At 43.9% G+C, this 22,024-nt stretch overlaps 1 protein-coding gene across 1 annotated transcript; it reads left to right on the top strand.

Moving 5' to 3' along the window:
- Positions 1–1,589: 1,589 nt before the first annotated feature.
- LOC142193859 (glycoprotein-N-acetylgalactosamine 3-beta-galactosyltransferase 1-like) lies at positions 1,590–21,768 on the top strand. Its single transcript, XM_075262872.1, has 4 exons — positions 1,590–1,637; positions 4,626–4,820; positions 19,609–20,270; positions 21,211–21,768. Exons 2-4 carry the CDS (start codon positions 4,628–4,630, stop codon positions 21,430–21,432), a joined length of 1,077 nt encoding a protein of 358 aa, XP_075118973.1. The 5' UTR covers positions 1,590–1,637; positions 4,626–4,627; the 3' UTR covers positions 21,433–21,768.
- The last annotated feature ends 256 nt before the right edge of the window (positions 21,769–22,024 follow it).

Raw genomic sequence — 22,024 nt, 5'->3', positions numbered from 1 at the left:
ATCCTGGTTTTCGTCAGTAAGCAAATGAATTTTCTCGCAGCACTGGAGGCGGGCCCCAGTGCTCAAACAGCACTGGGGACGTCCACAGTGCTGTGAGAGAACTCTCCAGCGCCGCCTCCATCTTCTTCAGGAACGGCCTCTTCACGCGTCTTCTTCCAGCGCTAGGGGTCAAACTTCTAGGCCTCGGGCAGAGCTGACTTACTGTGTAAGTAACTATTTTTCTTGTGGACGCGGGCAAGCGCAGTCGGCTCTGCCCGAGGCCTAGAAGTTTGACCCCCATTCCGGAAGAAGATGCGTGAAGAAACAATTCCTGAAGAAGATGGAGGCGGCGCTGGAGAGTTCTCTCACAGCATTGAGGACGCCCCCAGTGCTGTAAGAGAACTCATTTGCATACCGACAAAAAACAGTATTTATACCAAACGGCGGGGAGAAGAAGACATCTAAAGGTAGGAGAAGAATAGCCTTTCTTAAGGCTATTCCTTTATGTTAGTCACAAAAAAATTGCTTTTTAATGATAGGATCCCTTTAAATAACTCAGAATGCTTATGCTAAATGTATTGATCTGTGTCAGTCAGCAGAATGCTGCATTACTAAAGGACAGACACCATGGCGGAAACCTGACAGGTCCCATTATAATCAATGGAGTCTATCAGGCTGTTCTATCACAAATCCAGCTCTGCCATCATTTGTGTTGTTCTGTTCCTACTATAGAGAAGAATATTGGAAATAAAAAAAAATGCAAATGTGAACAGAGCCCAAAGTGTGATCTCTATGTTAAAACTTTTATATCTGGGATGTGAATGCAGTGATTTAGGATAAAGTCATCTTCTAATGCTCTTCTCTTGTTATGTGTTACCTTCTCATCTTGGAGAGAACAATGGGGCTTCGTTAAAGTATTACATCACAATCACAGCCTTGGGGTAAAGGATGGGATGGACTCTGCGTAATTCACAATCATTAATATTAGAATGAAGGATTGTCATGCAGTACATATATCATGGCCACACACCCCAAACTACATGTATAGGGTATTTCCATAACGTCATTACAAATAGTCACACCATATAGTGACCTAATAGTATAGTATCCAGTATAGCCCACATTATAGTGTTATGTAGTGGGGTTATCTGTCCGTATATACTGTCATTATATACTTTCTTACCTTCTGACTACTGTACATTGCTTGCCATGCTTTTGCTCTTTGCCTGGTTATGGGTATATTCATTTGTGGTAGATTTACTGCAGAAATATAACACTTCATCTGAATGGGCCTTGCAAAAATCCACATGCTTACCGCCAAAAATATCCCATTCAGATTAATTAAACTGATTTTCTGCAAAAATTCTTCTGCCTGTGAATTAACACCAGCATTATCTCACTAGATGGCTATGTAGAAACATCTTCTATACTTCAGTTAACCTGTTTGTATTTTATTATAATTATAGGTTAAAAAGTGACAAAAATGTTCTTCTGGCAGATGCTGCATGAGAAAGAACTAAATCCCAATTCAGACCGGTGAGAAGGAACCTGCTCATTTCATCTGCAATAGTGATTGCTCTTACTTCCGGGCTGTTACCTTCTTCAGGCTAGTGTGCTGAGTTGTCACCTTTGTGCTTGAGTGACACCTACTGGTAAAAGTAAGTATTTACACTGTGTGCTGCTTAAAGAGGACCTTTCATCAGATTGGGCACAGGCAGTTCCATATACTGCTGGAAAGCCGACAGTGCGCTGAATTCAGCGCACTATCGGCTTTCCCGATCTGTGCCCCGGGTAAAGCGCTATCGGTCCCAGTACCGTAGCACTTTACAGTCAGAAGGGCATTTCTGACAGTTTGTCAGGAACCTCCTTCTCCACAGCAGCGCCAATCGCTCTGTAGAGTGTGAGCGGGGAGGAACGCCCCCTCCCCCCCCTGATAATACTCGTCTATGGACGAGCACTGTAAGCAGAGGGAGGGGGTGTTCCTCCCCGCTCACACTGTACAGTGCGATAGGCGCTGCTGTGTAGAAGGACTGTAAAGAGCTACAGTACCGGGACCAATAGCGCTTTACCCGGGGCACAGATCAGGGGCGCTGAATTCAGCGCACTGTCGGCTTTCCAGCAGTATATGGAACTGCCTGTGCCCAATCTGATGAAAGGTCCTCTTTAAAGTATTTCTGTTTTCTAAAATGGAGATGTATATCAGATTTCATGTAAAGAAGTAGATATTTATGAATAGAAATTGGAATATGACCATTTTTTTCTTCCAAAAAATCATATGTCAGATTGAGAAAAACAATGCTCTTTGTTTAGAAATTTTTAAACTGAGTTCAAGGCTAAGCCCGAAGTAGCAAGCCGCAGCCGAAAAACTGTGGAAAAGACTACGGCATAAACATATCGCAGTTTTTTCAACAGCGTTTTTCACATACTTTCTGCTTCTATTACACTTATAGGGAATCTTCTGGCATTTCCATAGGTATACATGACATGCTGTGATTTACAAAAACGCAACGGTTTCCGCTGCAGATTTTTTTCTGCGATGGGATTAGCCAGAATGGCCAAAGTAGGAAATATCATATGTACACGCCTATTCTAATACAGTATATAATATCAATTATTAGGCCTCTTTGATATGAACCATGTTTCACACTGACTCTTACCTGTTCACTTACCTACTATTATAGATGTAAATAAACATATGAAGGTCATCCTGGTGCCACGTTCTCTTTCTAATTTTTTTTCTGAATTTTTCCATTCTTTCTTTGAGGTTTTTTTTATTTATTAATGTATACATACAGTTCATAGTAATGTTAGCATATATGTGCATGACATTTTACAAAAATGGTTTGGTGAGTGGCATATAGGAGAGTGTGCCCATATCAGGGGCGAATGCCTGAATAGCTCCTCAAGGGCCCCCCTAGGTACACTTTTAGGCAATATGTACATACCTGTGTGCATGTGGCTAGGCCGTGTTTGAACAGGGTGGCAGATAAATGAAATCCATGTGCCATCTGAACCTCCATGGCCCCATTCACTGTTCTAAGTGAGCCCAGGCTAGAAAATGGACAGGTCCTGAGTTTTACCCTCACTGATGCATGCATAGGTCCGAAAATAATTGGTCAGAGTGCTAGAAGTGAAAAACTACAAAGGTTGTGCGCATGGAGCCTAAGGTTAAGACCCCACGGGATAATCCCGCAGCTAAAAAGCAGCAGCAACGCATCTCCATTCTTCCTGCAGTGCTTTAAACAGAAAGTTCCTGGAGTTTCCCTCCGTGGACTTTCTGTTACAATTATTCCTATGGGGAAACCGCCAGCGTTTCCGTAGGTATAATTGACCTACAGACATTAAAAATATAGATGTCACACTGCCATTATTAATTGATATGTGAATATAGATTAAGGGCTGTGACAATGGACTGGCAAAATAACGGGCATGTGAATAGCCCCCATTTACTGACAGTGACATTACTGCTTCCAAGCGAAGTCTGTTAAAAGAAATGACATTGCCCAGCCACAAACAGGACACAAACGGATTACTATCCATTTTCATGGATCCCCCATACATTTCAGTGTATAGAAGGATGCAAAACTGAATAAAAATAGGACATGACCTACATTTGACAGTCCGTTACAATGTGAATAGCCCTCACTGATATTCAATGCTGCCGTGTGATGTTCATTAATCAAGTTCTGTGAATGTAACTTCAGTTTGATCAGTCTTACTTTTAGCTAGTGTTAGTACATCCGACCCATTATGCTCCCTGCACAGGGACACTTTACTGTCTATATCCACCACTGATCCATTTCCCCACATTGGCCTTACACTAGGTTGGCACTAGCATTTGGAATACCATTCCTTCGGGTCGGCTTGGGGACCTAAAAAATGCAAACCTGGCTTCTCTACTTAAAAAGTGGTTACCCACAGAAACCCTAAGACCTGATAAACTATAATGGGGTTTGCTGGGTTTTCACTTGGACTTTTCTTTGCTACAGTTTTAAGTGGGATGGGGGATGGAGTCTCATACTGAGACTCAAATACTAGTGTGAACCTAGTGATAGTCGTATTTAACACCACTAAACAGTGAAAGGCTGCAGGAAAGTAAACAGAAACCAAGATGGAGGACCAGAATGTCAGTTCATGTGCGTTGGAATTTTATTCAATCTATATGGAACTGACTGAGATACCCAAGTGCAGCGTCCGTCCCACAGACAGACAAGGGCAACCATTATTTCTTTCCAGTGGGGGACACCACCTCCAACAATCACACTCTTGTCTCCTATCTTGTGAATTGGTCATACTTTGTGATAGTAGGATCACTCCTTTAAGTAAATAAGTAGTGCAGGATAGTGATATATTGACGTTACTTTTGACATTTGCGCCTCTTTTTGTAGATAAATTTAGTTTAGCCTCAAAGGTGTTCTATGACATTGCAAAAACGTGGCTGCCTTTTTCCATAAACAGTGCCCCACCTGGCTGTGTATAGTATTACAGCTCAGCCACATCCATTTAAAGGGTAAGGCACTGTTTCTGAAGGGAAGTGGCCATATTTATCTAATCCTAGTCTGCTCTAGAGCATTTTATACAAGTTCCTGGCAATGACCCGGGCCAGTTGATATCATCGGTCTTTATATGCATGTGTTTCCTTACAGCAATGGCGATCATTTCTGGCAAAATTTCATGGATGGCATTCAACCTTGGCATACTTATTGGCTTTTTCACCATATTTCTCCTGCTGAACAACATCACTAACAGTGTCAAAATTAAGTCGCCTATAGCCATTCGCTCTTGGAAAAGAATTGAGGAGATGTCTCTACTGGAGAAGATTCCCCATACTCACGAGTCAGGTATATATAACGTCATTACTTCTAGTTTATTTAAAAAGAATCAATTAACAGTAAAAGATACTGCAGAGAACAGTACGACAAGTCCGTCCATGTCTTATTGCCCCCTCACCTTCCCTATTCAGAGCCTTTCTAGTCTGATGTGGAAGACCTGACTGGTCTAAGACTGGATACCAGGGACATGTCTAATAAAAGGCATTAGATGATAGGCGGTACATCGTGATATTGTGCATGTATAGACACACATGGACAAAATTGTTGCTACCCTTCCATTAAAGAAAGAAACATCTACAATGGTCATTGAAATAACTTAAATATGATAAAATTATTAATAAATAGAGATGAGCGAGTAGTACTCGATCGAGTAGGTATTCGATCGAATACTACGGTTTTCTAAATACTCGTACTCGATCAAGTACCACTCGCTATTCGAATGGAAAAGTTCAATGCAGAACCAGCATTGATTGGCCGAATGCTATACAGTCGGCCAATCAACGCTGGTTCTTCTTCTACCTTTAGAAGTCTTCTCCGTGCAGCTTCCCCGCGGCGTCTTCCGGTTCTGAATTCACTCTGCCAGGCATCGACTCTGCCGATGCCTGGCAGAGTGAATTCAGAGCCGGAAGATGCCGCGGGGACGCTGCACGGAGAAGACTTCTCGGAGGATCCAGCCCGACCCTCACTCGTAGACTTGGTAAGTATAATTTGATTGAACGTTGCCTACCCCTGAAACGAGCATTTTCCCCCCATAGACTATAATGGGGTTCGATATTCGATTTGAGTAGTCGAATATTGAGGGGCTACTCGAAACGAATATCGAATCTTGAACATTTTACTGTTCGCTCATCTCTATTAATAAATTAAAATTTGCTGAAAATCAACGAATAAAGGTCATACATTGCGTTAAAATTAATTTGTGGTTCAATCAAATAATTAAAATAAACTAATAAAACAGGCCTGGACAGAAATGATGGTTGCCTTAACTTAATGTTTTGTTGCATAACCTTTTGAGGCAATCACTGCAACAAAGTGATTTTGGTAGCGCTCCATGAGACTTCTATCCCTGTTCACAGGTCTTGTGGCCCACTCCTCGTGTGCAAACTGCTCCAGCTGTCTCAGGTTTGAAGGGTGACTTCTCTAGACGGCATGTTTCAGCTCAACCACAGATGTTCAATAGGATTAGATCAGGGATCATACAAGGCCACTTTGGATTTGTCCAATACTTTGCTCTTACCCTTCGTTCACATCTATGTTTGGTAATCCATTCAGGGAGTTTGTATGGGGACCCCCCCCCCCCCGAACGGAATACCAAACGCAATTGCAAGCGCTGTGCAGTAAAAGCACACGGACCCCATAGACTATAATGGGGTCCGTGTGCTTGCTGCCAGATCTCCACACAGAACATACGGACAGGAAAGTAGATTGCGAAGCACTTTCCTGTCCACATGTTCTGTGTGGAGATCTGGCAGCAAGCACACAGACCCCATTATAGTCTATGTCGATTCATGTGCTTTTACTGCACAGCGCTTGCAATTGTGTTTGGTATTCTGTTCAGGAGGGTCGCCATGTGGACTCCCCCGGACGGAATACCAACTCGGATGTGAACCAACCTTTAGCCATTCTTGGTTATTTTTTGCTGACTGTTTTGGCCCATTACCCTGTTGAAGGATCCATAACCTGTGGCTGAGACCAATTTTCTGACACTGGGCAGCACATTTCGCTCTAAAATGCCTTAATAGTCTTGAGATTTCATTGTACCCTTCACAAATTCAAGACACCCTGTGCCAGTGCCAAAGCAGCCCCAAAATCAAGGCTCCCCATATATCACAATACTTACAATGTTGCTTTCTTTGTAGGCTACATTTTTGCATCTGTGAACAGAGCTGATGTGACTCAGTTCCAGTTTTGTGTCATTTGTTCAAATGACATTCTTCAAGAAGTTTTGTGGCTTATCAATATGCATTTTGGCAAATTCCAGTCTCACTTTTTTATGATTCTCTTTCATCGGTCGTCTTTCATTAAAGGGGTTGACCTCTTTCAGACCGATATTGAGAAACAAATTGTATTGAATGTATAATAAAAAGTTATACAATTTTCCAATATACTTTCTATATAAATTCCTCATGGTTTTCTAGCTCTCTGCTTGCTGTCATTCATTCTGATAAAAATCAGTCCATGCTCATGTGATTTACGGTCCATGGTCATGTGATTTACAGTCCATGATCATGTGATGAACACATAGGTGCACATCGTTACAATCACAGGACAGTAATCAGTAATCTCTGCCTGGTAACGAGCTGTGCACCTTTCTGCTCATCACGTGACCATGGACTAATTTTCATCTATTGGTTGTAAGCAGGGTGAATGACAGCAAGCAGAGATCTAGGAAACCATCAGGAATTGATACAGAAAGTATATTGTAAAATTGTACAACTTTTTATTCTACAAACAATACTATTGGTCTCTCATTATTGGTTTTAAAGTGACCACCCCATTTAAGTCCACCTTGGCAAAGAAAGCAATGGATGGTGCAATCTGACACTGATGTACTTTGACCTTAGAGTTTATCTCTGATCTTTGACCTTTGGAAGCTGCTCTGGGCTCTTTAGTTACCATTTGTCTCTTCAAACATGTAGACTTTTAACCTTCTGAATACTATGTGCAACTGTAGTAACAGAAACATCAAGCTGCTTGGAGATGGTCCGCTAGCTTTTATGTTTAACATGATTGTCTATAGTTTTCTTTCCAATCTCCTGAGACAACTCCTCCTCAGCTACCTTTGGTCCATGTTGAGTGTGGTGCACACCATGATACCAAACAGCGCAGGGGCTACGTTTCACCCTCTAAATATGCAGACTGACGGTTAAGCCTGGTTCACATCTGTGTTCACTATTCTATTTGGTGAGTCCACATGGGGACCCTGAAACGGAATCCTGGAAGCATTGACAAGCGGTGAGCTTATGAAAGCACACAGACCCCATAGACTATAATGGGGTCCGTGTGTTTTCTGTGCGGTGTCTGCATGGAACATGCAGAGAGGACAGTACTTCATGACTTCTCTCTGCATAACTCGAATTGAATACTGAACGCAGATGTGACCCAGGTCTTACAAATATGAAGAAGCCTGTGATGATTATTACAGAACACATCTTAATTTAACATGTCCCTATGGTCAAATTATTTTCAATCTTTTCTAGGGGTAACATCATTTTTGTCCAAACCAGTTACATTAGTTTGTATTATTAAAATTATTCTGTGGAACCACAATTCAAAAGCAATGTCTGATTTTAAGTAAATGTAAATTTATCAATACTTTTGTCAATTTCAAGTTATTGCAGTGACCATTGTGGGTTATTTCTTGCATGAAAGGTACCAACAATTTTGTCCACGTGTGTCAATTGTCAGGGTCTGGGGTTGCTAGGTGGGGTGGCATAGACACACAGGTCCAGATTCTTTAGTCCAAAACAAAGGTAGAGTTTATTTTCACTCAAAAATATAGTGCAGCAACAAACGGAAACAATACAAAAATAAATACCTGCCCGGCTAGTCTCTAACTAAACATAGAATAGGTTACCTCATCTAGGATAACAGAAATCAAAAGCCAGTAGAATCATTCAGGACACAGCTCCAAAAACATGACCTCTCTGTTTGGCACTCCAGCCAAGCTCTGCCCAAAGTGTTGCTGTTGGAGCTGGCTTCTTAAGCTTCCTTGAAGAGTAGACTCTCTGCAGCTGAGTCACTGCTGTAATGTAACATCCCCAAAGTGTGGACTGGAGGGGGGTGGAATGACAGGTCCCACTGCCAACCTACCTGCCATTCCTAAAAATCCAGCCCAATACTGAGCATTTACCAAAATGCTCAGCAGACGAAAGTTGTCTGCTGAGAACAAACATTCCTGGAGTTTTCTCATCTCACCCACCTGAGTAGTCTGGGTGAGATGTACACCCCTCCATTACCTGACCAGCCATCAGCTTACACAATGTATATTAAAGAAAATCATGATATATCACAAAACATGTAAAATTTGTAGATCAAAACTACTTAACCTCTTGAGGATAAGGATTTTCCATTTTATCTTTTTTTTTCCTTCCAGTCTTCCAAGACCCATAACATTTTTTTTTGTTTCCTCAAAATACCCATACACTAGCTTGTATTTTGAAGGACAAGTTGGGTTTCCTAGTAGCACCATCTAATATTTACCATGTTCTGAGAGGCTTAAAAAAATTAGGAATGGGTTTTGACACTTTATCATTAATCTGCGAAAAGTACAATAATACCAATTGTATCAAGTTTTTGTTTTAATATCTTTTTAAAAAAATTGAGAAGTTTGAAAAAAAAAAATCCTTTACATTACCATATTCTGACACTGGTAAGATATTCATATATATATATTTTATGTACGTTGCGAAATGGCTCTTATCTTTGTGTAGTTTTACATGCGAGTTTTTGATCAAATTTTAATTCCATTGTCCTTCGGGAGTGAAAGAAGTGAAAAAACTGTGATTTGGGCATTTGATTGTTTTCCCATTATAGCATACACCATACAGAAAAATTGCTTTTGTGCTTTAATATTGAGGGAATTTTCTAATGTACTTATACCTAATATGTTTATTGTCACTTTTCAATATTGAAATTGCAACACCAAAAAGGACAAGCCATAAGGTTATGCAGATTGAGAAAGTGGCAGATGTCCCTAAGATCTGCAAGTGATCAAATTTTCAAGCATTTATCTCCAATCTGTGGCACGTGAGAAGGCCATAGAAATCAGACTGAAAGCAAAGATGTTTATCCACGTGAAACCTCAAAAATTGGATCAAGGTGTGTGATATGATCATCGATGTGCCAATTATCACCACTTGTTGCAAATTGAGACGGACAGAATCCTTCAACTGTGAGACCTTAGTTTATTACCCGGCAGATTACTACGCACATTGGCCAAGATGTCATCACAGATCTACGTTTCCTGTCCTAGTGGTTGGGAGAAAGAACTGGAATGGCAGGAATAAGTGCACAGAGGTGAACCTCGGCATGGATGGATCATTTGACGGGAATAATGGTGTGCAGTGATCTATTCTGTCTGCAAGTGAGATTAGACATTACACTCCAAGCCTATGGTGGCAAACAGTATTAATACAAACCATCAGAAGGCATTGGTACTAGAGATGAGCGAACAGTGTTCTATCGAACTCATGTTCGATCGGATATTAGGCTGTTCGGCATGTTCGAATCGAATCGAACACCGCGTGGTAAAGTGCGCCATTACTCGATTCCCCTCCCACCTTCCCTGGCGCCTTTTTTGCTCCAATAACAGCGCAGGGTAGGTGGGACAGGAACTACGACACCGGTGACGTTGAGAAAAGTAGGCAAAACCCATTGGCTGCCGAAAACATGTGACCTCTAATTTAAAAGAACAGCGCCGCTCAGGTTCGCGTCATTCTGAGCTTGCAATTCACCGAGGACGGAGGTTTCCGTCCAGCTAGCTAGGGCTTAGATTCTGGGTAGGCAGGGACAGGCTAGGATAGGAAGGAGAAGACAACCAACAGCTCTTGTAAGAGCTAAATTCCAGGGAGAAGCTTGTCAGTGTAACGTGGCACTGACGGGCTCAATCGCCGCAACCCAGCTTTCCCAGGATCCTGAATGGAATACACTGTCAGTGTATTCCCGTATACCCGATATATACCCCGATACCCGTTCCAACGGTGTGCCCCCCCACCTTCACCCCAGAAATACCCTGCAAGTCCCCTAGCAATAGAATTGGGGCTATATACACCCACAATTTTTACTACTGGTATACAGTGCCATTGTCTGACTGGGAATTCAAAAAATATATTGGGAATACAAATACCCTCATTTCTTGCTACTGCCATATAGTGCCAGTGTCTGACTGGTAATTCAAAGAATATATTGGGGTTACGTGCACCCACAATTTTTACTACTGGTATACAGTGCCATTGTCTGACTGGGAATTCAAAGAATATATTGGGAATACAAATACCCTCATTTCTTGCTACTGCCATATAGTGCCAGTGTCTGACTGGGAATTCAAAGAATATATTGGGGTTACGTGCACCCACAATTTTTACTACTGGTATACAGTGCCATTGTCTGACTGGGAATTCAAAGAATATATTGGGAATACAAATACCCTCATTTCTTGCTACTGCCATATAGTGCCAGTGTCTGACTGGGAATTCAAAGAATATATTGGGGTTACGTGCACCCACAATTTTTACTACTGGTATACAGTGCCATTGTCTGACTGGGAATTCAAAGAATATATTGGGAATACAAATACCCTCATTTCTTGCTACTGCCATATAGTGCCAGTGTCTGACTGGGAATTCAAAGAATATATTGGGGTTACGTGCACCCACAATTTTTACTACTGGTATACAGTGCCATTGTCTGACTGGGAATTCAAAGAATATATTGGGAATACAAATACCCTCATTTCTTGCTACTGCCATATAGTGCCAGTTTCTGACTGGTAATTCAAAGAATATATTGGGGTTACGTGCACCCACAATTTTTACTACTGGTATACAGTGCCATTGTCTGACTGGGAATTCAAAGAATATATTGGGGTTATAAATACCCTCATTTCTTGCTACTGCCATATAGTGCCAGTTTCTGACTGGTAATTCAAAGAATATATTGGGGTTACGTGCACCCACAATTTTTACTACTGGTATACAGTGCCATTGTCTGACTGGGAATTCAAAGAATATATTGGGAATACAAATACCCTCATTTCTTGCTACTGCCATATAGTGCCAGTGTTTGACTGGGAATTCAAAGAATATATTGGGGTTACGTGCACCCACAATTTTTACTACTGGTATACAGTGCCATTGTCTGACTGGGAATTCAAAGAATATATTGGGAATACAAATACCCTCATTTCTTGCTACTGCCATATAGTGCCAGTGTCTGACTGGGAATTCAAAGAATATATTGGGGTTACGTGCACCCACAATTTTTACTACTGGTATACAGTGCCATTGTCTGACTGGGAATTCAAAGAATATATTGGGGTTATAAATACCCTCATTTCTTGCTACTGCCATATAGTGCCAGTTTCTGACTGGTAATTCAAAGAATATATTGGGGTTACGTGCACCCACAATTTTTACTACTGGTATACAGTGCCATTGTCTGACTGGGAATTCAAAGAATATATTGGGAATACAAATACCCTCATTTCTTGCTACTGCCATATAGTGCCAGTGTCTGACTGGGAATTCAAAGAATATATTGGGAATACAAATACCCTCATTTCTTGCTACTGCCATATAGTGCCAGTTTCTGACTGGTAATTCAAAGAATATATTGGGGTTACGTGCACCCACAATTTTTACTACTGGTATACAGTGCCATTGTCTGACTGGGAATTCAAAGAATATATTGGGGTTATAAATACCCTCATTTCTTGCTACTGCCATATAGTGCCAGTTTCTGACTGGTAATTCAAAGAATATATTGGGGTTACGTGCACCCACAATTTTTACTACTGGTATACAGTGCCATTGTCTGACTGGGAATTCAAAGAATATATTGGGAATACAAATACCCTCATTTCTTGCTACTGCCATATAGTGCCAGTTTCTGACTGGTAATTCAAAGAATATATTGGGGTTACGTGCACTCACAATTTTTACTACTGGTATACAGTGCCATTGTCTGACTGGGAATTCAAAGAATATATTGGGAATACAAATACCCTCATTTCTTGCTACTGCCATATAGTGCCAGTTTCTGACTGGTAATTCAAAGAATATATTGGGGTTACGTGCACCCACAATTTTTACTACTGGTATACAGTGCCATTGTCTGACTGGGAATTCAAAGAATATATTGGGGTTATAAATACCCTCATTTCTTGCTACTGCCATATAGTGCCAGTTTCTGACTGGTAATTCAAAGAATATATTGGGGTTACGTGCACCCACAATTTTTACTACTGGTATACAGTGCCATTGTCTGACTGGGAATTCAAAGAGTATATTGGGAATACAAATACCCTCATTTCTTGCTACTGCCATATAGTGCCAGTGTCTGACTGGGAATTCAAAGAATATATTGGGGTTACGTGCACCCACAATTTTTACTACTGGTATACAGTGCCAATTTCTAACTAGGAATTCAAAATGCGCAAGGCTCCCGGAAAGGGACGTGGACGAGGCCGTGGGCGAGGTCGGGGGAATGGTTCTGGGGAGCAAGGTAGCAGTGAAGCCACAGGGCGTCCCGTGCCTACTCCTGTGGGGCAGCAAGCATTGCGCCACTCCACAGTGCCAGGGTTGCTTGCCACATTAACTAAACTGCAGGGTACAAACCTTAGTAGGCCCGAGAACCAGGAACAGGTCTTGCAATGGCTGTCAGAGAACGCTTACAGCACATTGTCCAGCAGCCAGTCAGACTCTGCCTCCTCTCCTCCTATTACCCAACAGTCTTGTCTTCCTTCCTCCCAAAATTCCGAAGCTTTACAGAACAATAACCCAAACTGTCCCTACTCCCCAAAGCTGTTCTCCGCTCCTTTCATTGTCCCTCAACCTGCCTCTCCACGTCACGATTCCACGAACCTAACAGAGGAGCATCTGTGTCCAGATGCTCAAACACTAGAGTCTCCTCCATCTCCGTTCGATTTGGTGGTGGATGACCAGCAACCCACCCTCATCGACGATGATGTGACGCAGTTGCCGTCAGGGCATCCAGTTGACCGGCGCATTGTGCGGGAGGAGGAGATGAGACAGGAGTTGGAAGAGGAAGTGGTGGATGATGAGGACACTGACCCGACCTGGACAGGGGGGATGTCAAGCGGGGAAAGTAGTGTGGATGTTGAGGCAGGTGCAGCACCAAAAAGGGTAGCTAGAGGCAGAGGCAGAGGTCAGCAGCTTAGGCGAAGCCAGGCCACACCCGGAATCTCCCAAGATGTTCCAGTTCGTACCCAGCCCCGAAAAACTCCCACCTCGAGGGCACGTTTCTCGAAGGTGTGGAGTTTTTTCAAGGAATGCGCCGAGGACAGATATAGTGTTGTCTGCACAATTTGCCTCTCGAAATTGATTAGGGGCTCTGAGAAGAGCAACCTGTCCACCACTTCAATGCGCCGTCATTTGGAATCCAAGCACTGGAATCAGTGGCAGGCAGCAACGGCAGGACAAAGGCCGCCTGCCGTTCACGCCACTGCCACTGCCACTGCCTCTGCCTCTGCCACTGCCACTGCTGACTGTGCTGGCGATGCACTCCAGAGGACGAGCCAGGACACCACTTCATCTGCCTCCGCCACTTTGTTGACTTCTACCTCATCCTCCCCTGGTCCTGTCTTATCTCCTTCTCCTGCACCATCAAAGGCACCATCAGGCGTTTCTTTACAACAACCCACCATCTCTCAGACATTGGAGCGGCGGCAGAAATACACTGCTAACCACCCACACGCGCAAGCCTTGAACGCCAACATCGCTAAACTGCTGGCCCAGGAGATGTTGGCGTTCCGGCTTGTTGAAACTCCCGCCTTCCTGGACCTGATGGCAACTGTGGCACCTCGCTATGCCGTCCCTAGCTGTCACTACTTCTCCCGCTGTGCCGTCCCCGCCTTGCACCAGCACGTGTCACTCAACATCAGGCGGGCCCTTAGTTCCGCGCTTTGCACAAAGGTCCACTTGACCACCGACGCGTGGACAAGTGCATGCGGACAGGGACGCTACATTTCACTGACGGCACACTGGGTGAATGTAGTTGAGGCTGGGACTGCTTCCCAAACTGGCCCGGTGTACCTCGTCTCCCCGCCTAACATTCCTGGCAGGGACACGAGAAGAACACCCCCCTCCTCCTCCTCCTCTACCGCCTCCTCCTCCGCCACCGCCTCCTCCTCCGCCACCGCCTCCTCCTCCGCTGTTAGATTGACCCCAGCTACGAGTTGGAAACGTTGCAGCACTGGCGTTGGTAGACGTCAGCAGGCTGTGCTGAAGCTGATCAGCTTGGGGGACAGACAGCACACTGCCTCCGAGGTGAGGGATGCCCTCCTCGATGAGACGGCAATATGGTTTGAGCCGCTGCACCTGGGCCCAGGCATGGTCGTTTGTGATAACGGCCAGAACCTGGTAGCAGCTCTGGAGCTTGCCGGACTCCAACATGTTCCATGCCTGGCCCACGTCTTCAACCTAGTGGTGCAACGTTTCCTAAAGAGCTACCCCAATGTTCCAGAGCTACTGGTGAAAGTGCGGCGCATGTGCTGGCACACTGTCTAAGGTCTGGGACACCTTGATGGCACCCCCTCGCCAAAGTGCCGCCACGGAGGGTCCTAGTGTCACCAGGCGTGAGAAGTATAGGCGCATGTTGCGGGAATACCTTTCCGACCACAGCCCTGTCCTCTCCGACCCCTCTGCGCCCTACACGTATTGGGTGTCGAAGTTGGACCTGTGGCTTGAACTTGCCCTATATGCCTTGGAGGTGCTGTCCTGTCCTGCCGCCAGCGTCCTATCTGAGAGGGTGTTCAGTGCAGCCGGTGGCATCATCACTGACAAGCGCACCCGTCTGTCAGCTGAGAGTGCCGACCGGCTCACTTTGATAAAAATGAACCACCACTGGATAGAGCCTTCATTTTTGTGCCCACCTGTGTAAAGCACCCCAACATGAAACTCCATGTCTGTACTCAACCTCTCCAATTCCTCCGCATCCTCATACTCATCCACCATAAGCGTTGCACAATTCTGCTAATACTAGGCTCCCTCCAACATGATTTCCCCCAACTCTGCTGGTTAGAGGCTCCCTCCACCCTGATTTCCACCAACTCTGCTGGTTAGAGGCTCCCTCCACCCTGCTTTCCCACAACTCTGCTGGTTAGAGGCTCCCTCCACCATGAATTTGCCCAAACTGGGCTGTTTAGAGGCTCCCTCCACCATGAATTGGTCCAAACTGGGTTTTTTAGAGGCTCCCTCCACCATGAATTGGTCCAAACTGGGCTGTTTAGAGGCTCCCTCCACCATGAATTTGCCCAAACTGGGCTGTTTAGCGGCTCCCTCCACCATTAATTGGTCCAAACTGGGCTGGTTAGAGGCTCCCTCCACCATGAATTTGCCCAAACTGGGCTGTTTAGAGGCTCCCTCCACCATGAATTTGCCCAAACTGGGCTGGTTAGAGGCTCCCTCCACCATGAATTGGTCCAAACTGGGTTTTTTAGAGGCTCCCTCCACCATGAATTTGCCCAAACTGGGCTGTTTAGAGGCTCCCTCCACCATGAATTGGTCCAAACTGGGCTGTTTAGAGGCTCCCTCCACCATTAATTGGTCCAAACTGGGCTGGTTAGAGGCTCCCTCCACCATGAATTTCCCAAAACTTGGCTGTTTAGAGGCTCCCTCCACCATTAATTGGTCCAAACTGGGCTGGTTAGAGGCTCCCTCCACCATGAATTTGCCCAAACTGGGCTGTTTAGAGGCTCCCTCCACCATGAATTGGTCCAAACTGGGTTTTTTAGAGGCTCCCTCCACCATGAATTGGTCCAAACTGGGCTGTTTAGAGGCTCCCTCCACCATGAATTTGCCCAAACTGGGCTGTTTAGCGGCTCCCTCCACCATTAATTGGTCCAAACTGGGCTGGTTAGAGGCTCCCTCCACCATGAATTTGCCCAAACTGGGCTGTTTAGAGGCTCCCTCCACCATGAATTTGCCCAAACTGGGCTGGTTAGAGGCTCCCTCCACCATGAATTGGTCCAAACTGGGGTTTTTAGAGGCTCCCTCCACCATGAATTGGTCCAAACTTGGCTGTTTAGAGGCTCCCTCCACCATGAATTGGTCCAAACTGGGGTGGTTAGAGGCTCCCTCCACCATTAATTGGTCCAAACTGGGCTGGTTAGAGGCTCCCTCCACCATTAATTGGTCCAAACTGGGCTGGTTAGAGGCTCCCTCCACCATGAATTGGTCCAAACTGGGGTTTTTAGAGGCTCCCTCCACCATGAATTGGTCCAAACTTGGCTGTTTAGAGGCTCCCTCCACCATTAATTGGTCCAAACTGGGCTGGTTAGAGGCTCCCTCCACCATGAATTGGTCCAAACTGGGTTTTTTAGAGGCTCCCTCCACCATGAATTGGTCCAAACTGGGGTTTTTAGAGGCTCCCTCCACCATGAATTGGTCCAAACTGGGCTGTTTAGCGGCTCCCTCCACCATTAATTGGTCCAAACTGGGCTGGTTAGAGGCTCCCTCCACCATGAATTTGCCCAAACTGGGCTGTTTAGAGGCTCCCTCCACCATGAATTGGTCCAAACTGGGGTTTTTAGAGGCTCCCTCCACCATGAATTGGTCCAAACTTGGCTGTTTAGAGGCTCCCTCCACCATTAATTGGTCCAAACTGGGCTGGTTAGAGGCTCCCTCCACCATTAATTGGTCCAAACTGGGCTGGTTAGAGGCTCCCTCCACCATTAATTGGTCCAAACTGGGCTGGTTAGAGGCTCCCTCCACCATGAATTTGCCCAAACTGGGCTGGTTAGAGGCTCCCTCCACCATGAATTGGTCCAAACTGGGGTTTTTAGAGGCTCCCTCCACCATGAATTTGCCCAAACTGGGGTGTTTAGAGGCTCCCTCCACCATGAATTTGCCCAAACTCTGCTGGTTAGAGGCTCAATCCACCCTGATTTTCAAAACAAATGTTGGTGCCAACCTCAACTTACTACAAGGGCCAAATTCACTGCTGATGACATGCTCTCCTCACTGCAAGTGCCAAATACACATGTTTCAAGGTGTTTTCCTACTGTCAGAGAGGTGGTATTGAGTGTGTAAAGTGTGTAGTTGTTAGGCTGTGATGTTGGGGTAATAGAGGGTCTTTGGTGTGTTAGATGCCCCCAGACATGCTTCCCCTGCTGTCCCAGTGTCATTCCAGAGGTGTTGGCATCATTTCCTGGGGTGTCATAGTGGACTTGGTGACCCTCCAGACACGGATTTGGGTTTCCCCCTTAACGAGTATCTGTTCCCCATAGACTATAATGGGGTTCGAAACCCGTTCGAACACACGAACATTGAGCGGCTGTTCGAATCGAATTTCGAACCTCGAACATTTTAGTGTTCGCTCATCTCTAATTGGTACAACATTGGCCTACAAGCCAGACATCCAGCTACAGGTTTCCATATACCTCCCATCAGTGCTCTCAAAGGCTATTACGGTGCACAGCACGACACCAATGGAGATTGGAATGGAGGTTTATTGTCTTCAGAAATGAGCCCCACTTTTGTCTCAGACGCATTGATAACAGGAGATTGGTCTGGAGACCATATGAGCAATACTATAAAGAGACCTTCACAAAGGAATGTCATACCGTTCCCACTCCCAGAATTATGGTGTAGGGTGAAGCTGCATAATGTGCGGTAACTTCAAAGATGTCCCAGGAGCTGTCTTTCAACAGGACAACACCAGGCCGCATGTTGCTCGTGCTACTGTAAGCAGCCTGTATAGCCAAAACATGCTACCATAACTTGCAGCATCTCCAGACTTGTCTCCCATCTAGAATCTCTGGGACATCATTGGTTGACAATTGCAAAGATAACCACCAGCAGCCAGTCAGAATGATTTGTATACCCAAGTGCATTTACTCTCACATAACATTCCTCAGACAATCTCAATGATAGTATGCCAAGGAGTGTAAGTGTGTGTATTTCTACAAATGGGACTCAAACTTGATACTGAATAAATTGAGATGTTTTGAATATTTTATTTCCATTTTCTTATTATTTGCTTATCACAAAGATGTCTATCAATTCCAAGAATTTGTCTTCTTGATGCTGCAATTTCAACGTTGACAATTTTTCTTTGTTGTTTATTTCCTTTGGGGGTGTTTTCAATTGTTAATATTTATGTTTTGATTAATAAGTTCCACATTTATTATATTTAAGGCTGAGGCCCCACGTTGCGGAAAATCTTTTTTTGTTGCAGATTATACTTTGTTTTTTGAGCCAAAGCCATGAGAGGATTGGGTAGAAGGGAGAAGTATAACAGGGCATTCACGCGATGTAACGCAGCACTGGCACAATAACTCGCGTGAGAATCTCCACTGCAAAACAGAATCCCTTTGAGTTCAATGGGTTCCGTTTAACGTGCGTAACACATTGAAATCAATGGGTTAAAAAGCCTCCCATTGATTTCAATGTGTTACACGCGTTAAACAAAACCCATTGAACTCAATGGGATTCTGTTATGCAGCACTGATCCTTACTCGAGTTATCGTGCCAGAATCAGTGCCGCATTACATCGTGTGAATGCTTAGAGCTTCGTTTACGCAACAAAAATTGCAACAAAAAAGGCAACTTTTTTCCACAACGTGGGGCCTTAGCCTTAGTCCCTTTTTTCACCTTGTCTACTAAGGGACAGAGATTATTAGTGAATTGGTGAAATGTGCCCTAAAGGTCATGTGGCACAAGGTGCAATACTGGTGCCAGAATTGTACCAAATTCTGGTGCACATTTCTGTTGCATAGTAAGAGAACTAGTAGGAGTTACAAAATTGAAGTAAACAGTCTAAAGATGCCAGAGGTTTATCAATTTATCACCCGGTATCAGAATCTGTGATAAATCTGATTTATATTATGGCTGTTCTAGACAGGATTAGTGAATCTGCCCCACTGACGTATGTGTGTCTGATATACTTGTACATTGATTTAATCTGAAATCAGCAATACTTCCAAAAATGTAAATGGAAAATACTGCATTTTACCATGTGCTATGTGTTTTGTTAGATTACTTACCTCCACTGATGATATCTTCTAACATGGCTCCATTTCATTTTTTACAATGTATCCTTTATCTGGTTGTTTTAGGCAGCAGCAAAGTCAGCGATGAGCTTTCACAGAAAGTGAGAATTCTTTGCTGGATCATGACTGGACCAAAGAACTTGGATAGTAAAGCCATTCATCTGAAGTACTCTTGGACCCGCCACTGCAACGTAGCTCTCTTCATGAGTTCCACCGCCAATGACAGCTTCCCTACTGTCGGTTTAGGCACTGGGGAAGGACGGGATCAGCTTTACTGGAAAACTATCAAAGCTTTTCAGTACGTACACAAACACTATTATGATCAAGCCGATTGGTTTTTTAAAGCAGATGATGACACCTATGTTGTGGTGGAAAATTTGCGTTGGATGCTCTCGAATTATACTGCCGATCAGCCAGTCTATTTTGGCAAGCGCTTCAAACCATTTGCCAAGCAGGGCTACATGAGTGGTGGAGCTGGATATGTACTTAGTAAGGAAGCTCTTAACAGATTTGTGGAAGGATTTCGTACTGGCGACTGCAAACACACAACATCTGTGGAGGACCTGGCACTGGGCCAGTGTATGGAGAAAATGGGGGTGATAGCTGGAGACTCTAGAGACACTGAAAAAAGGGAGACTTTTCATCCATTTCCACCTGAATCCCATCTTACAGGACACTTTGATAAGAGTTTTTGGTATTGGAGCTACTGTATGTATCCCATTGTAGAGGTAAGTTCATGGAGGTTTTGCTTCTAGAATAACAAATAATATAAAAAGACAGAAAGTTGGGTTACATATCTGATATATATTCTTCATTCATTATTCTCTATATAGAAAACAGATAAAAGTCCAAAAATGACCATACATAATGGGTTCATGGTTTATTTCTGTTACCTACTTTCTTTTAGTAACATCTTTATTGAACTTGTATTCAACATTTAGTCCTAAAACAAGGACTACTAAAAGTAGCAATACAAATCTGAGCTAGAAATGTATTAAAGAGGATCTTTATTGTCCTTGGGCACTGTCGGCTTTCCCGTTATGTGCCCTGGTGAAAGAGATATCATTGCATTTACTGATACCTTTTCACTGTCAGAAGGGCGTTCCTGACAGTCTAGCTGGGAACACCCTTCCTGACAGTAGAGTCCATAGCGCTATTCTGCCAGAAGGGGCATTCCTTACCACCTAGCGATGACGCTGAGGGGTGAGGAAGGCCCCCTTCCCCCTCCTGACACTACTCGCCCATAGACTAGTACTGGGGGAGTGTTCCTCATCGCTCAGTTTCATGGCTATGTGGTAAGGAACGCCCCCTCAGATATTACAAATCTACGGACAGTACTGTCGGGAAGGGGGGGGGGGATTGTTCCTCACAGCCCAGGTCAACTGTCAGGAATGTTCTTCTGACAGTGAAGAGATATTGGTAAATGCACAGATATTTCTCCCCCCGCACATAACGGGAATGCTGATGGCGCTGAATTCAGCACACTGTCGGCTTTCTGGCGATATATAAAACCGCATGTGCCCAAGGATATGACAGGTCCTCTTTAAGTACTTGACTGAGGAAAACCTAGGAATTAGGAAGTAGTTAGGAATAATTTACTGTGTTTTTAATTAAAGGATTAATTAGGAATACGATTTTATCTCATGTTTGGGATTATTTCTTTTACAGGGGCCCCAGTGCTGCTCAGACCTGGCCATCTCCTTCCACTATGTTGATCCTTCATTGATGCATATTCTGGAATATCTTGTGTACCATCTGAGGGCATATGGATACCAGCATCGATACCAGCCGGAGTTACCGGAGGCAGCTGGGCGACTCCCAGTGCACCATGAGCAGAAGCCCGCAGCTGAAATAAAACCATTGAAAGCAAATAACACAAGTTCACCTTAGGCTGAAGGTGTCATTTATAGAAAAGACGACTATTGACGTTTAAGAATTACCTTTACCTTAAAGGTATTTTGTTTTCTTTGTGAACTACTGCACAGAAGAATTTGGGTCAAATTTTTCTAGGGAATTTGTAAAACTCATCAGATTAATTTATTACGTTTCAGATTTTTGCTTTGAAAACTGGACTGTATACTGTACCTGTGATATGTACAATGAAGCTTATACTGCTTGGAATCAAGATGGAAGACTTCTACAGCTAATCTAAAAATTGGCTTACTAAACTTTGATAAAGAAATGTGTTTGTGGCCAAATTTTACCAATTTCCTTTAAGCACTTAACAGTGACTTCCATTTTACATAATCACAGAAGGGGAGAGGTAGAATCTGCTAAAGACATCTCGAAGATAATCCATCTTGGACAATGTATAATTGCAGGTTGCACAAATATAATATACTTATGCAAGACATGAATGCACTTTAAAAGTTAATAAGTCATGTTTGTATAATGTCAAATGAACTCCTTAAGTAACAATATGGGTTGATATAAAACCCCAGACGGTGCCTTAGTATACATAAGTAATAGAACTTATTCCATG

The sequence above is a fragment of the Leptodactylus fuscus genome, chromosome 2 (assembly GCF_031893055.1).
Source record: "Leptodactylus fuscus isolate aLepFus1 chromosome 2, aLepFus1.hap2, whole genome shotgun sequence".
Classification (NCBI taxonomy): domain Eukaryota; kingdom Metazoa; phylum Chordata; class Amphibia; order Anura; family Leptodactylidae; genus Leptodactylus; species Leptodactylus fuscus.
This window is presented reverse-complemented; position numbering and strand designations above follow the sequence as displayed.

Excerpts from the sequence above, each read along its gene's own strand:
- LOC142193859 (XM_075262872.1), top strand. The coding sequence starts at position 4,628 with ATGGCGATCATTTCTGGCAAAATTTCATGGATGGCATTCAACCTTGGC. Across the intron at positions 4,821-19,608 it reads TCCCCATACTCACGAGTCAG|GCAGCAGCAAAGTCAGCGAT; the intron begins GTATATATAACG and ends TGGTTGTTTTAG. Across the intron at positions 20,271-21,210 it reads GTATGTATCCCATTGTAGAG|GGGCCCCAGTGCTGCTCAGA; the intron begins GTAAGTTCATGG and ends TTTCTTTTACAG.